Below are 14,372 nucleotides of genomic sequence, written 5' to 3' on the forward strand. Positions count from 1 at the left end.
TATATATATATATATATATATATATATGTATATATATGTGTATATATATATATATATATATGTGTATATGTATGTATATATATGTATATATATATGTGTATATGTATATATATATATGTATATATATATGTATATGTGTATATATGTATATATATATGTTTATGTGTATATATGTGTATATATATATATGTATATATATATATGTATATATATATGTATATGTGTATATATATATATGTGTATATATATGTATATGTGTGTATGTATATATGTATATATATATGTATATATATATGTAATGACCATGTCAACTAAAAAGTGACTAACTTTAACTTTAAGAGGGCTGAAAAGGCAGGATTGGGAAGTTATTAACATAAAGATATAAGTAAAGATCATAAATGCAAAAATCTTTTTTTTGCTTTCATTTCATTTATATCATCTTTATGACTAAAACTACAAAGTTATATAAGTTACAATAAACCAGATTAATGCTGAATGAATTCATCCTATTGTTGCTGAATGAAGGTCCAACCTCGTACTAGTTATTTGTACCTGTTGATGAAATATCTTCCGAGTACATAAAGACTGATTATGAGTCAAAACACAACCTGAGGAGGTTATGTGACTAATGACTATTGGATTGTTCCTTCATGGTTTTGCTTTGTGAGGCTGATGAACGCAGCAGCTGTTCACGTTGGCAGGCGAGAAGAATTTTCTCTTTTCAACAGGAAAACTTTTGATCTTTGAGCTTCGGCTCAAACTTTTCCATCTGAAGTACGATGAGATGACGACTGCCGGCATCTAGAAAGTGACCAGACAGTGCCGATTGTTGCTTTTTTTTATTGCTTTTCTACTATTTGATTTATGATTGTCTGCACATAATAGTCTAATGTGTCCTCTTTTCTTTTACCAAAGAGGGAGCTGAGGTTTTTGTCCTCCTCACATTTTAGCTTTTCTTTTCCAATCATCCGTTCCATCTCTCTGCTGCTGAAGTAAATGATCCTAAACCTCAGGCTTTCAGAGGAAAATATTATGATAAAGTTGGCTTTCAGCTCTGATAATAACAGCTCTCTGAATGTGTACAGCATGTGGGTAGAGGACATTTTATCACGACTCGTTCTTTAATTGTCGACGTGTCTCTGCCTCGTCCCCGAGCCATGAGGTGTTAATTTGATAACATGAAAGTAGAGGATTGTTCTCCTCAACGTACTGGATGTGCTGACACTGAAGGAGCTCTGGAAATTCTGACTTGGAATATAATCTGACTCCTCGTTTGGATATGTGACTCCTCACAGGTTAAGTATTTGCATTCAGTGTCAACATCCGTGTAATCCTTAAAAGAACGTACCTCAAGGTGTTCTACAGTGTCCCAGATGGAAACATGAGGCTTATGAAGCCTCGTTCCAGACCTCTGAATCACCCTTCAGATTCTCTTCATCACTTAAAATAAGTCTGGTTCCAGATCTGTTGGCTGTATGGAATTTACTGTAGAGACGATTCATAAACCGTTAACAACAATGGTCCCACAATCAACAGTTTGTCAAGTTATATTAGTAGGTACAGCAGTGATTGCATCAACATTGTTCTATGAACTATAATAAACATTATGACTGCTATGATAGGAGGCCTGATATACTTCAGAATGGACTCAGACAGCAGCAGATGCAGTTCTTTACTATATCAACAAGAAGAACCGTGTGTGTACTGCCGTGCATGTAGTCCACGGTCATACATTTCAGGTGCAGACATGAGCAGCACAAAGTCACAATCTGATAAATCATCTGAAAATATCTTTTCAGGAATATAAAGTATGTAATACTATAGATATGTTTCAGTTCCCTTTAGGGGTCATTTCTTTGTTCCCCCAAATAGTCACATACAGATGTTTGTTTAGGACCCTTTGGCATCACTTGGGTTTAGGCAACAACACTACTTGGTTAGGTTTAGGAAAAGATCGTGGTTTGGGTTAAAATAACTCAGCAACCTGAGAGTGAACAGGCTGGGTCCCCAGCTCTATGTAGCACGTAATGGGAACCTAAAACAAATATTCCCCAGCGCTATGTGCTTAATATGACATGGGCTGTTGTGTGAACGTAGCATGTAGTTGAACAAAGGTTTCTGGGAGAATGAGCCCTGACGACATCAAACCTTTTGAAAAGTTTGCTGAATGTATGTAGAGAATAACGGACTCGGGAACATCTGACCCTGGAATCATGGGACCTTCATTATGTTTCTCCACCACAGAACACTGGCAAGTTCATTTTTAGACTGTAAAATGTCCAGCTCACTGCATATCTTGGTCACATTTATACTTAAGAAAATTAACATCAGCTGATACATCGTTTTTTTATACCTCAAATATCAATATTCAACCTCTAAAAGCCAGTTATTGGTTAAAGGCTTTAATTTGTGTTCCTTATTGACATGACTACAGTGCTGTTATTATCATAATTATCTTTTCCATAGAACTTAGTGAATGTAGGTGGGAATTCATCAATCCGGCAGTAATGTGAAGTTTATTTGAATTCTCCGTCGTAACATCATGTTAACCTGCAGTATATGATTGTTGACACATTAAATACACATTTTGTCATATAATTTATGCATGTTGGCCAGCCAAAAGCAAAGTGAGGAGGCAGATGTTTTACAGTTCTTTACTGTTACTGAAATATCAAATGGGCACACTGTACCTCTGGTCAATGCTATTCAAAGCAACGGTACAATCTGAATGTACTACAAGAGCATTTAATCCACTCATACATAAAGGATTCACTCTCCCAACCTGCAGAAGCCTTCTTATAGTCACTGTCAGCGCTGATGAGTTATTAATGCATTATACTCCAGTTACTCCGGTTGATAGTTAAAGCATGAACATAGACGTGTAGTACGATTAAGTAACGGTTCTGTGTTGAGGAACACTGAAAAAGAAAACTTTGCAATTTCAAATTTACGGAAAATATTTCTGGAACCAGTGGTCCACAAAACTTTACCCATCTTCATGAAAGTCTATAGCAGACACAGCAACTGCATTTAATAGTCTTCTATTCAATAATGAAACAAGGTGAAATAGAAGTTAACTAGATGAAGCTACAGTTATAAATATGAACGTGGCCCAACATCACTCTGTATGTCCTGTGGGAGGAATGGGAGAAATCATAACTTCCTTTACCATACCTAAAAAAACTCCTGTATCAAGAAGAAATCTAGCACCAGAGGAAGTAACTGTCTGCTTCAGTCCACTGAAGTGCACACAAAGAAAGTAAAAGATGGAGGAAAGATCATTACATCTTCTGTATCTTTATGTCGGAGGGATGAGCTTCATCCTTTAATGCTGCTCCTCATCTTTAACACAACGAGCTCAGAGGATGTCTCACATGTGTGATCACACTCCTCCGTTCCATGTCAGAGTTTTATGAAAGAAGGCATTGGAAGAAACGGAGCTGAGAAATGGAACATGAAGGTGGCGAGGTTGTTAAAATAATAATGTTGTTGGGCTTGTGGTCTCATTTCATCAAATTCCTTCCATGTCTTTATGAGCTTTTTTTCTTTTTACTGTGCAAGGAGGCGGATTTCTTTCCATTTTACAGGGTTTAACATTTTACTAAAGGAGACAGATGTGTTTGATTTTGAGTGTGTTCTGTCATCTTCATAACAGGTGAAAGTGGGCCAGGAAACATGCCAGACCTAAAGCTGTGTAGTAGGGCCAAAGAAGAAGAACATCGTAGAGGTTCTGAACAGGAACAATACATTCCAATAAGGCAAATTACATCAGCTGTGTTTCAACAGGACAATTTCTTTTTCCCATGTTCCGTGAGCCAATTCCTTTGTATTTTGGGTGTAATTTCAATAACATACAGCATCAGAGGAAGCTAGGGAAGGGAAAGTTTTCACTGCTCTTTGCACATCAAAACCTTTGTGTTTCTGGAAGATTAAACAAGTGTCTTTTATTTTTAGTTTTGCGTGGTCACTTGGTTTTCTGTGGTTTTAGGACCACACTGGAGGCGGAGCGCACACAGGAGAAGGCTGTCGGTGAGATCTTCTGGGGGTCCATGTAGTTGTTTTCCAGCCTCAGGGCCACCATGGTGGAGTCCCCGCTGTGGTTTGGGTCACAGATGCTTTCGTCTGAGACACTCCTGAAATCAGGACGCAGTTAGATGCAGCGTCAGCAGATATAACGAAAAGTTTAACGAATGTCCAATTTTCATTATCAATACATATGACGATTATTTTCTTAATTAATCATTAGGTCTATAAAATGTCAGAAATACATTTTAAAAATGCCATCACAGTTTCCTAAAGCTCACTGTCCAAATCCAAAGAGATCCCGTGAACTTATCACACAAAGCAGCCGATCTTAACGATGGAATGACGCAATGTTTGGCTTTTTTTTGCTCGAAAAATGTCCAACGTGATTTATTGATTATCATAATTGTAGTTAATTGTTTCAGTTATATTCGACTACAGCAGTAACAAATTAATTATAAAATCAGAATCATAATTTTCATTTTATCATAACAATGTTTCATATTCTCTCTGGTGTAGAGCTTCACTGGGTTTGTTCATACGTGTCAGGAACAACATTTGTTAGGAATTTCATTAAGGAATATCTCCAAAATGTGACCACAGAAATGCTGAAATCATGGTTTGGTTAAAGGTCACTATAGATTATAGCAGTTATCTTTTTTTCACCACGTTACCTAAATCACAGTCAATTCAGAATGCTGCATCCAATCTTGGCAGTGAAGATGGAGCGTGGTGTGGAGTTTAAATAGTTTTACGGGTGTTTAATTAGGATGTAACTTTTCTCTGAAAGCGCGCTGCAGCCTGGACTAAGTGTGTGTCGTAGTTGGACCTGAGAGTGAGTAATGAGGTGGTTCAGGGTGACTCTCAGGTGGAAACATGCTTCAACTTGTTTTGTTTCTTGTCGTCAAGACAGCGCTCCGTTCAGTGAACTTTGTCTGGTGGGCTGAAGTGACTCAGTCGTCTGGATTGAGTTTAGACTTTTTTCTTTCTTCTTTGAGCTCTGTCTTTACTCACCTGGTTTTATTGTTTCTGTCGGCAGCTTCTGCTACTTAAATTAACAACGAAGTCATTTTGTTTGTAGTTTGAGAAAGAAACAATCTCTATTTCCATAATAAAGACGTACCAATAACTAACAGGACCCTCGACCCTGGTAGATGTTTGGTGACGCTGGCTTCATACCTGATGTTGTTGTCGTTGAGTCTGAGGAAGTGTAAGTTGGTCATCTCGTTGATGCCAGACGGGACAGAGATCAGCTGGTTGTGATCCAGACACAGCTCCACCATGGACTGGTACGAGCCGAAGAACGACTCCGGCTCGATGGCCTCCCCGTCCAGTTTGTTGTACGAGAGGTAGAGGTACTCGATACCAGGGTCCATGTGGGCGAAGACGTAACCTGTGGAGGTATTGGAAGGAGACAATGTAGCTATGGGAGACCATGAAACTGTTTTTGGAGAGTCCACTAATGATTATTTTGATCATATATTATGTCTATAAAATCTCATAATTAAACTCTAATGCTCTGTTTGGTAGGTGAATGAAGTAAAGGGTTGTGGGACAGACAACGATGGTGCGGTGAATATTGTTATTGATTTTCTTTCACATTTTCATGACTATGAGATACAAAGGCCGAATCTTCTGACTACAACTCCTTCTAAGTGGACTTTAATTGCCCAACTAGGATTCTCTATTGCTCTGTACAGATGCAGTAGTAAAACGGTGGTTACTCATGTGTTTGATGTAATTAAACTTCTTCAGCTCAGCCCGTCACAATCACCAGCCCTGCTGCTGATCCCTCAAAGTATCTGGAACTTGGTTTAGTTTCACATCCTGAGCTGTTTATTTAGTTCCAGGAACCCTTTTTCTCAAGGGACGTGGAAAACAGTGGAAACAAAAGCAGAACCAAAGGATATGAATACTTAATGAACATTTTTCTTCAATGAGTCCCTGCATTTGAAAAGGGTTATACATATTTATGTGTCTAGCAGCTGTTACTTGATGTACAGACTGGCTAGAAACATAACACCCTCATAATCAATTTAGAGCTCTTTACATGCTGGAGATGTTTGTTTTTGTCAACCAGTTAAAGCCCTCCCGTCTGTGAGGAGTCATGTTTGTCAGCCAGGTGTCACTCCTACCAGGTATCCTCTCTATGTTGTTTCCCACCAGCACCAGGTGGACCAGAGATTTGGGCAGGTATGATGGAACAAGGTAAAGGTCATTATTTGAAAGGTCGATGGACTCCAGATTTCTGCAGAGGAGTAGGAAGATGAGGGGAGGAAGGATTTGGAAGGAAATGACAACTTAAGTGTTTGACAGTGTTTGATGTGCAGCTGGTCGGAGAAATACGGAACAGAAATGAGAAACAATCCACTGAGGTTCTGTCAAACTAGTGCCAAAACAAATGTTCCTGTACTCTTTGAAACAAGCGGTAATACATCAGTACAGGGAACATACACTGCTGGAAACAGCACATGACAGTGTGGTAGTGAAATGAAAGATATCTGTGTTGGTGACAGCCAAAATGAGGATTAAATAGCTAGTAAATCCCTGGGACCCTGGAGAATGGAGGGTGATAGTAACGGGTCTCTTTCTGTCAGACCTGTGGTTGAACCAGGCCAGCGGGGCGATCCTGGTCTCGTCCAGCCTGTTGTGTCTCAAAGAAACCACGTTCAGACTGTGGGTCTGGTTGAAAGCTGTCTCTGAGATCTCCTCAATCAGGTTGTTCTCCAAGTACAGCTCCTAAACAACAGAAAACAAGAAACCAAATGGTTGACATCAACGGAATCAGAAAGGAAAATGCTTTCATTGGTGGAAACTTGTGGAAAGTTACTTGAGTTCAGTGTCAGAGCCACAGTAGGATGTGACATATTTTCTAGTTTTTAATGAGCTATGAGTTTGTCATTGAACTGTTGTGTTAACTGAGTGCTTTTGGTTCAGAGGTCTTGGCAGACAAGTCTGTGGTCTGTTGGGACTGTTTCGGGTTAAATGCATAATCCACCCTAAAAATAAATTCATGTTTGTTCTACCTAAATTCTTAAAGGAGCAGTTTGTAAGATTTAGGGACATTTAGTGGTGAAGTTGCAGATTGCAGCCAACTGAATACCTCTCCGCTCACCTCTCACTTTCCAAACATGTTGGAGAACCTCTATCTTCTTAAGAAATCACACTTGGTTATACAAAGGTGAAAGTTTCTGATAAATCAGCTAAAATAATTAGCAAAGAACAAATGTTGACGGTAGATCACGATCTTCAGGACATATCTAAGAATATGTGTGGGCTTTTGGATTTGCAGAGAGTGTGTAGAAACTCTAAGTTCATAACATAAGGTTGGTTTTAAGGTGGATTTAAAGCAGCAGCAGGCTGCTGATGTTTGTGGTTAACCAGAGGCCATAATTACAAGTCGGGTGGTGGACTGGTTTCCCACAGGTAGAAGCAGAGTTTACTCAGTGGAGGAGTTTTAAACATCAGAGCGAGGAAAGAAAATACTGATGCATCAGCAAATCTACATTCCTGACTGACTAACTGCAGCCAGCTGCTCAGAAGGACTTCAATAATGTGACTGAGTGCCTGAAAGATTTAACTTATTACATTTATTGAGCTTTACTCAAAGTATTGTACCTGTTTCTGCCAACTGTAGAAACATATTGAACTATGGAGGATTGAGCCATGATGACTAGTTACGTCTCAGTCAGTTTTCTATTAGCACCATTACAGCAAAGCAGTTCGTTTTTGAACCCAGTAGATTTCATTAAAGCCAGAGCACTTTGTCCTGGACTGGCTATGTGAGGTATCCCAGCGCTGGAGAGATACAGAAGTTATATAATGAGATATTACTTCATACCAGCAGTGAAATGGGAAGGCCTTGTGGTATGGTGCGGAAGTAGTTCCTGCCCAGTCGGAGGTAGGAGAGCTGGATGAGGGGAGCGAAGGCCAGAGGATCTAAATTCCCCTCACTCAGCAGATTTCCCTCCAACTCTAGAATCACCAGGCTGCTCAGATCTGAAAGATGATGAAAGAAACAAACAGATAAACGTCACTGTGAACTGGAGATGTGTCTCGGAATCAGCAACAGAACAGCAAATTCTCATTTTCTTAATAAAACAATGCACTTACAGTAAAAAATAAACTATTTGTGAATTATGTAATGCAAAAGATGATTATTGTTCATTGGAGAAGAAGACGACCGACATCGTTCTACGACATGTTACCTCACAGACAGCCGTCGTCTCATTGGCTGTGTATTGAAAGATCTCTGACACATTTTTGTGTATTCTGTGACATTATAGCTGACGTCGGTATGGAGGTGCATTGTGGGAAACTGTGGCCGTCACCTTGGAAGCTCTTTTCATGGATTCTTCTCAGTCGGTTCTCGTTGATCTTCAGCTCCTGCAGGGTCGGGGGAAGGTCAGCGGGCACGGCTTCTAGAAGGTTCCCGTCCAAGTACAGACGGCTTAGCATCTTCAGACCCTGACACACACACACACACACACACGTGTACTGGTGATACTGGTGATACTGGTGATACTGGGAAGTTGACTGCACCCCTTCATACTACAAATATGAATTCCTTAGCTTTCAGTCAATGCCCATTTAAAAAGAAGCTCATTTTTACGAGTCTGTTTATCATGAAATGCGTTTAAAAACACAAACATATTTTTATTCCTTACTGGTCTTGATGGTCTATTCGACACTTAAGGTCTTTGAGAATATTGTCGCCATTATATCACAGAAATTTTCCCATATTTCATTTCCCTCTGGTTGATTGCGTTACTTTACCTTCACGCTGTGGTCGGCTCGAGGGAATAACTATTTAGTGTATATACTGTGCATTTTTATTACTTTATTTTCTTAAATTTAATAGGTCCTGCTCTGTTATTTCATTATATTGTATATATTGTGCATTTTCCATACTCAATATTTTTATTTTATTGTGTAACCCTGTTTGCTGCTGCCACAGACAAATTTCCCCTTGGGGATGAATAAAGTATATTTCTATTCTATTCTATTCTATTCTAACTAGAATTGAGTGAGAGGCAGATGATTGGGGGAAAAGTTGGGTTTTATTCTGAAGGGCTACAGTGGTTTAGCGTCTTACTTTGAAGGCTTTGGCATCAATGCTGTTAGAGGTGAGTTTGTTTTTCTTAAGGTTGATCCATTCCAGGTTTGGGATGCCGTTGAAGGCTTCTGCTGGGATGCTGCTGATGTTGTTGCCTGCAGTCAGAAAAGTTTCAGTCAGTTCACGCCTAGAGCAGGAGAATGTTCTCTGTGTGTCTTTTGGGGGTTGAGGTTTATTTATTTGCATCATTTGTTCCTCAATGTGTAGTATTGGGTTCAAATCATTTATTTGGTTGATAAAATGCCAGAATTTGCAACGCTTTAAGTCTGACAACAATATTTAGTCTCTCCTCGCTCTAATGTATAGTACAGGTGGCTGCTTTACATTTTTAGCTGGTGAGGTTGTGTCAGTTCTATATAATTAATATTTATTCTGTAAGGTCACAATTGGCTTTTATCAGATTAATGTGCTCCCTAAGAAGCTTAAGTCAGTTTACAAGGTAAAAGATGCAGATTCACGAGTAGATCGTGTGTTTTTGTTGTCCAACAGAGTGAAGCTTGATCAGCTGATCGTGTCAAATCAGTTTCTGGAGTCAGTCTGGTTTTGGTCTTTTCATGGGATTTGTTGATAATAAATAAACTTCATAGTTCTGAATTCGTTTTTTTGAAGCAAGTAGCAAATGAAAAACAAGCTGTGCAAAAGGCTGCAACTCATCAGAATTACACAAAAATGTGTTTTTGTAGTTTTAACTTTAGTTTCACATTTATAATTTGATTCAGATAAGATATGACGCTGACCCTCACAGTGGTGACGTACGCTGTGTTAAAGTGATGAAGGTTTGTTGCAGTGTGTGCAGCTCTACTTTCTCCTCGTCCTGTCGACGTGCTGACTTACCCTCCAGACTCAGAGACTTGAGCTTCGGGATGGACAGAGGAGGGAAGTATGTGAGTTTGGCGTTATCACATGTCAGAGTGACATCAGAGATGTCGCAGCCTGGAGGAAGGCCTCCTCTGTTCTCTACCACCACCTCCCTCTCCTCCTCCTCCTCCTCCTCCTCCTCCTGCTCCTCTTCTGCCTCCTCCACTGCTGCTTCCATCTCCTTCAGCTCGGCCTCCGTCGCAGCAGGAGTTTGTGGTATCGGAGCAGGGAGGAGGTCTGGTTCCTTGGGTTCTTTTGGAAGCATCTCAAACACGTCTCCTCTCAGCCACACCTCCTCCTCTACCTTTTCCTGCTCCTCCTCTTCCTCATCCACCAGAGCCAGTAGTTCCTCCCTCAGCAGCTCCTCCTGTCTCCACCTTTCCTCCTCTAGCTTCCTTTCCTTCTCCCTTGCTGCTCTCTCTGCCACCTCCTTCCGCCTCCTGTCTTCCTCATCCTGTCTCCTCCTCTCCTCCTCATCCCCCCTTCTCTCCTCCTCCTCCATATGCCTCCTCCACTCCTCCTCCTCCTTCTCCACCTGCATTCTCAGCGCCTTCTCCTCCTCTCTCCTCTTCCCCTCCACTATCTTTCTTTGTTTCTCCGCCTGCTCCTTCCTCTGCTTCCTCCTCTTCTTCCTCGCCTCGTCCTTCTTTGTCAGGCGTTCCTCCTCCCCGCGGTGCTCCTCTTCCTCCCGCCAGAGGATACGCTGGATCTCCTCCTGGGTCAGCGGGGTCACGGGCTCGCCGGGGTCGTTGGGAACTGGGGAGTCACCAGAAAGGTCAAGGCTGTCAGGGTCTTGGGTGGGTGTAGGGTGGGCCAGGGCAGCCAATCAGAGCGCAGGAGGTGGTCAAGAGGAAAGTTGACAAGGATAGAAAGAAGGAAGGAAGGAAGGGATAGAAATAGGAGAAGAAGAAGGGGAGGAAAAAATAAAGACACTAAAAGAGAAGATACAGGATGGAGGTGGACAGACAGACAGACAGACAGACAGACGGCTGTGTGTTAGTGTTGCAGACAGACAGGTACAAGACCAGCTTGTTGTAGCTACAGAGCCGACGGCTGCTGTAGACCAGTCTGGACCAGATCCCAGTGGACTGCTCTGGTTTGACCACAGTCAGGTAAAGTTGGTCTTTTTGTGTTCGCCAATGTTGCCGCCAGCCGATACTGAATTTATACTAAATTATTTGATGTTTTGCAAGTTCTATTCTGCATTGGAATGATATTTGAGTGTAAATAATTTAGACCAACCTTAGCTCACTTGTCTAACACTTAATGCTGTTTTATAGTCATAAAAGTGAAAGATGTCCTCCGACATTCTTCTGAGTATAAAACAGCTTTTAGAGTTTTTTCCTCCTCCAGAGCAGACGTAGTTTTCAAACAGTGTACTTATACAGATACGTACATGTTTCTATGGTTAATGCAGTCATGTTAATGCTATATCCATCTACACACGGTGATAAGTCACAGACACAATGCTGCTGCTCCACCTCCATACATGCACAGTGACGGTGTACGACTGTGAGCAACGAGTTAGTTACTGTCAATTCAGCTACTGCAGTTTCAGACTCAGATTCCAGTCTTCATTTTAAACGAGATTGAATTGACAGTAAGATGAAACTGATCCTGGACAAAACAACATGTGGTATCTCCCAATATACAGACATGTTAACACTTTCACAACATGTGTGTTGAACTGACCCAAAATATGCTGAACACATTTTTTTAAGCCATAATGGGAGCAGGAAGCAACATGCTGAGGCCTCAGAGACGGAAACTGTTTAATTTAATTTATGACAGGAGACGTGTGACAAGAAATGTAACGTCCATCATGAAGAGTTTCATCTACTATTTGATCAAATGAACCTGTTGGAAAGCTAACGGTAGAAGTGATTGTGACACCTGAAAGCCTTCATATATTGATCCTGATTGTCAGAACCGTTGCTCATCTCTGTTGCCTCTTGATGTTGCACCATGGCGTTGCCACATGTGTTTCTACCTGACTCCATGCAGACGGGGCAGCACTCCCCAGCAGGGGTGAAGGGGAAATGGCAGTGCATTTTGGGACAGGTGAGCTCGTCACAAACCATCCGCCCTCCGGTACACAGACAAGTCACACAGGGCTTTGGAGACCAGACGGCCTGGTCGAACATGGTCAGACCCTGGAACACACACTGGCCCTGCTTACCTGAAACAACAGACACGTCACAGTCACTTCAGTCGTTCAACATAGTTCAGAATCTTTATGAGCTGGACTCACAGTGGGCTGAGTATGAGGGGAGTAAAAGTCACTTGGTTATTGTTAAAATATGATCTATTTCAGTCAGCAGATACCAAACTTTTAAGTATAATATATGTTATATTTTATTATATATATATATATATATATATATATATATATGCTGTTTGACTACCAGGACGCCCCCAGCTGCCATTTTTGTTTGGGTTAAGAAAACAGATTTTTGATTTTTTATCACTGCGAAGCAGGAGAAGTTAACTTAATGCTTGATGTGTTTATCAAGGAAAATAGTTGATTTAAAACCACCTGTGCAGCTGCAAACATCTCATCATGTTTGTGTGGCCTTTGTTGACGGAAGAGGAAGAGGATGCTTCTATTCCTGTTTCCACCGAGGGAAGAGCTGTCAATGAGCACGACCGCAGACGGCGTAATTGAATCAGTGAACAAATAGTAAATGTGTGCAGTGATTCAGCGGTCTAGAACAAAGCAAATCCAAACCTGTGAGGGGTCACACGCTGACCCTCGTCTTCCTCCTCAGCAGCAGCTGGCAGTAATTGCTGTGTGCGTCTAGTCAAATCTAAAGCCTGTACTTTACCATCAGAACCAGACAAAGCAGTGGTTTGTAGCGTTTCCACTCCTCCCTCTGCATTAACTCCACCTTTCAACATCAGGACGAAGCTGTGACTGGCAGTGAGTCAGTAGAAAACACTGTAAACCACTATGATACGGCAGGAAGTAGTCTGTGTCTGTGCTGTCTGTCATCTATCTGTTCTAATGGTATGCTCTTTGTTACGTCCATAGAAGCACAGGTAGTTAAGAGGCTCAGGTTATTTCTCTTAAATACTGTCTCTCCTATTGCTAGAGCAGTGTCACTGTCACCCTGTCATCTCTGCAGGAGCACTCATACTTTAGAGCTTTTCTTTTCTGCCTAAAATATGATCCTGCTGTCGTTGAATATCTTAATTTGTCTGGTAAATTGCAGGGTTTGTTTAAATGATACAGCAACCATCAGACTCTGCTGTAGCACCATTGTTCTCTGGTGTTCACTGCATATTTTCACGTGTTTTACTAGCAGTCAAACAGTTGTTTCAGCGATTCACAAAAAATGAATTGTCAACAGTTTAAATAATCAGTTAATCATTTTTTCAAACAAAAACACTCCAATGAAAGTATTTTCTGCTTTTCTCTGTTTTATCAAATCATCATGAACTTAATATCTTTGCTTTTTGGACTATTGGTCGGACAAAACAAGACATTTGAAGATGCCTCTCATCTTGTGTAACCTAAAAGTACTAAAGGTTGAAAGAAAATGATGTAAATATAATTTAATTCAAGTGAATGATGATTAAGATGAGAGGCACAATGCACCAGAGTTATAGAGGACGTACGCTCACTTTTTCAATCATTCTCAGTGCCTCAGAATATGATCATCCACCACTCAAAATCTAGTAGGTTGACCTAGAAACTACCATAACCAACATCAAGTCTTAATTTAGGTGTCCTGTAACGTTGACACAGATGATTTGTTATCATGTCGGTCTGTGCAGGATAACCACCGCTTCACCCGGCTTTATCTTAAAGCTCAAACTGGTAGAATAGATATTTACACACTTAAATCTCTGCAGAGAACACTTCATCAGAGCACACATGGTTATCATGTCGGTCTGAAATCTGTAACTTTCTGTCTGTGAACTGCCGTCTAATCCGTTCGGTTGTCGTTACATCACAGTCAGATCTGCTTGTCTGAACACACGAGGCATGTTTCTCAGATCCCAAACAACAGCGAAAAACGGAACCAAATAAATCACTCTGCAGCTCTCGACAACAGGCGGCCACCAGCACCACCTTCCCTTCTAATTACATAATGCTGACTTTATTGTTTTAGACTGAAGGGCTTTTACGTGGCTTTGAGGTCCGTCTTTAAAGCCTCCGTCCTGTGTGGGACTTGTTTTCTGTCGATCTCTTTTCCCACAGATGGTTTTCTCTTCTGTTCATTGTGAAGCCTCAGAGCTGAGCTGTTCTCACATCCTGTTTGATTAAAATGTGCTGTTTCACTTCAGCTGAAGGTTTTTATTTCTTGTGTTAAAATGATATTGATTATTAAGATTATATGGTGTCAGAAGGTAGAGTTACTGGTCTCACTGA

At 40.8% G+C, this 14,372-nt stretch overlaps 2 protein-coding genes across 2 annotated transcripts in view; one reads left to right on the top strand and one right to left on the bottom strand.

The window, feature by feature from the left end:
- cenpp (centromere protein P) overlaps nucleotides 1–14,372 on the top strand; it is an 87,076-nt gene that overhangs the window by 62,573 nt on the left and 10,131 nt on the right. The window lies entirely within an intron of this gene.
- The window catches only part of ecm2 (extracellular matrix protein 2, female organ and adipocyte specific), a 16,780-nt gene continuing 5,046 nt past the window's right edge, over nucleotides 2,639–14,372 (bottom strand). Inside the window, exons 4-12 of the mRNA XM_031860241.1 lie at nucleotides 11,988–12,176; nucleotides 9,974–10,789; nucleotides 9,119–9,234; nucleotides 8,355–8,490; nucleotides 7,865–8,022; nucleotides 6,623–6,762; nucleotides 6,159–6,271; nucleotides 5,203–5,416; nucleotides 2,639–4,133 (exon numbers count right to left, since the gene is read on the bottom strand). Of these exons, the coding sequence (XP_031716101.1) occupies nucleotides 3,965–4,133; nucleotides 5,203–5,416; nucleotides 6,159–6,271; nucleotides 6,623–6,762; nucleotides 7,865–8,022; nucleotides 8,355–8,490; nucleotides 9,119–9,234; nucleotides 9,974–10,789; nucleotides 11,988–12,176 (2,051 nt within the window). The 3' untranslated portion in view covers nucleotides 2,639–3,964. The remainder of the gene's footprint in view (nucleotides 4,134–5,202; nucleotides 5,417–6,158; nucleotides 6,272–6,622; nucleotides 6,763–7,864; nucleotides 8,023–8,354; nucleotides 8,491–9,118; nucleotides 9,235–9,973; nucleotides 10,790–11,987; nucleotides 12,177–14,372) is intronic.

The sequence above is a fragment of the Anarrhichthys ocellatus genome, unplaced genomic scaffold (assembly GCF_004355925.1).
Source record: "Anarrhichthys ocellatus isolate YVR2014 unplaced genomic scaffold, GSC_Weel_1.0 scaffold1, whole genome shotgun sequence".
NCBI classification, from domain to species: domain Eukaryota; kingdom Metazoa; phylum Chordata; class Actinopteri; order Perciformes; family Anarhichadidae; genus Anarrhichthys; species Anarrhichthys ocellatus.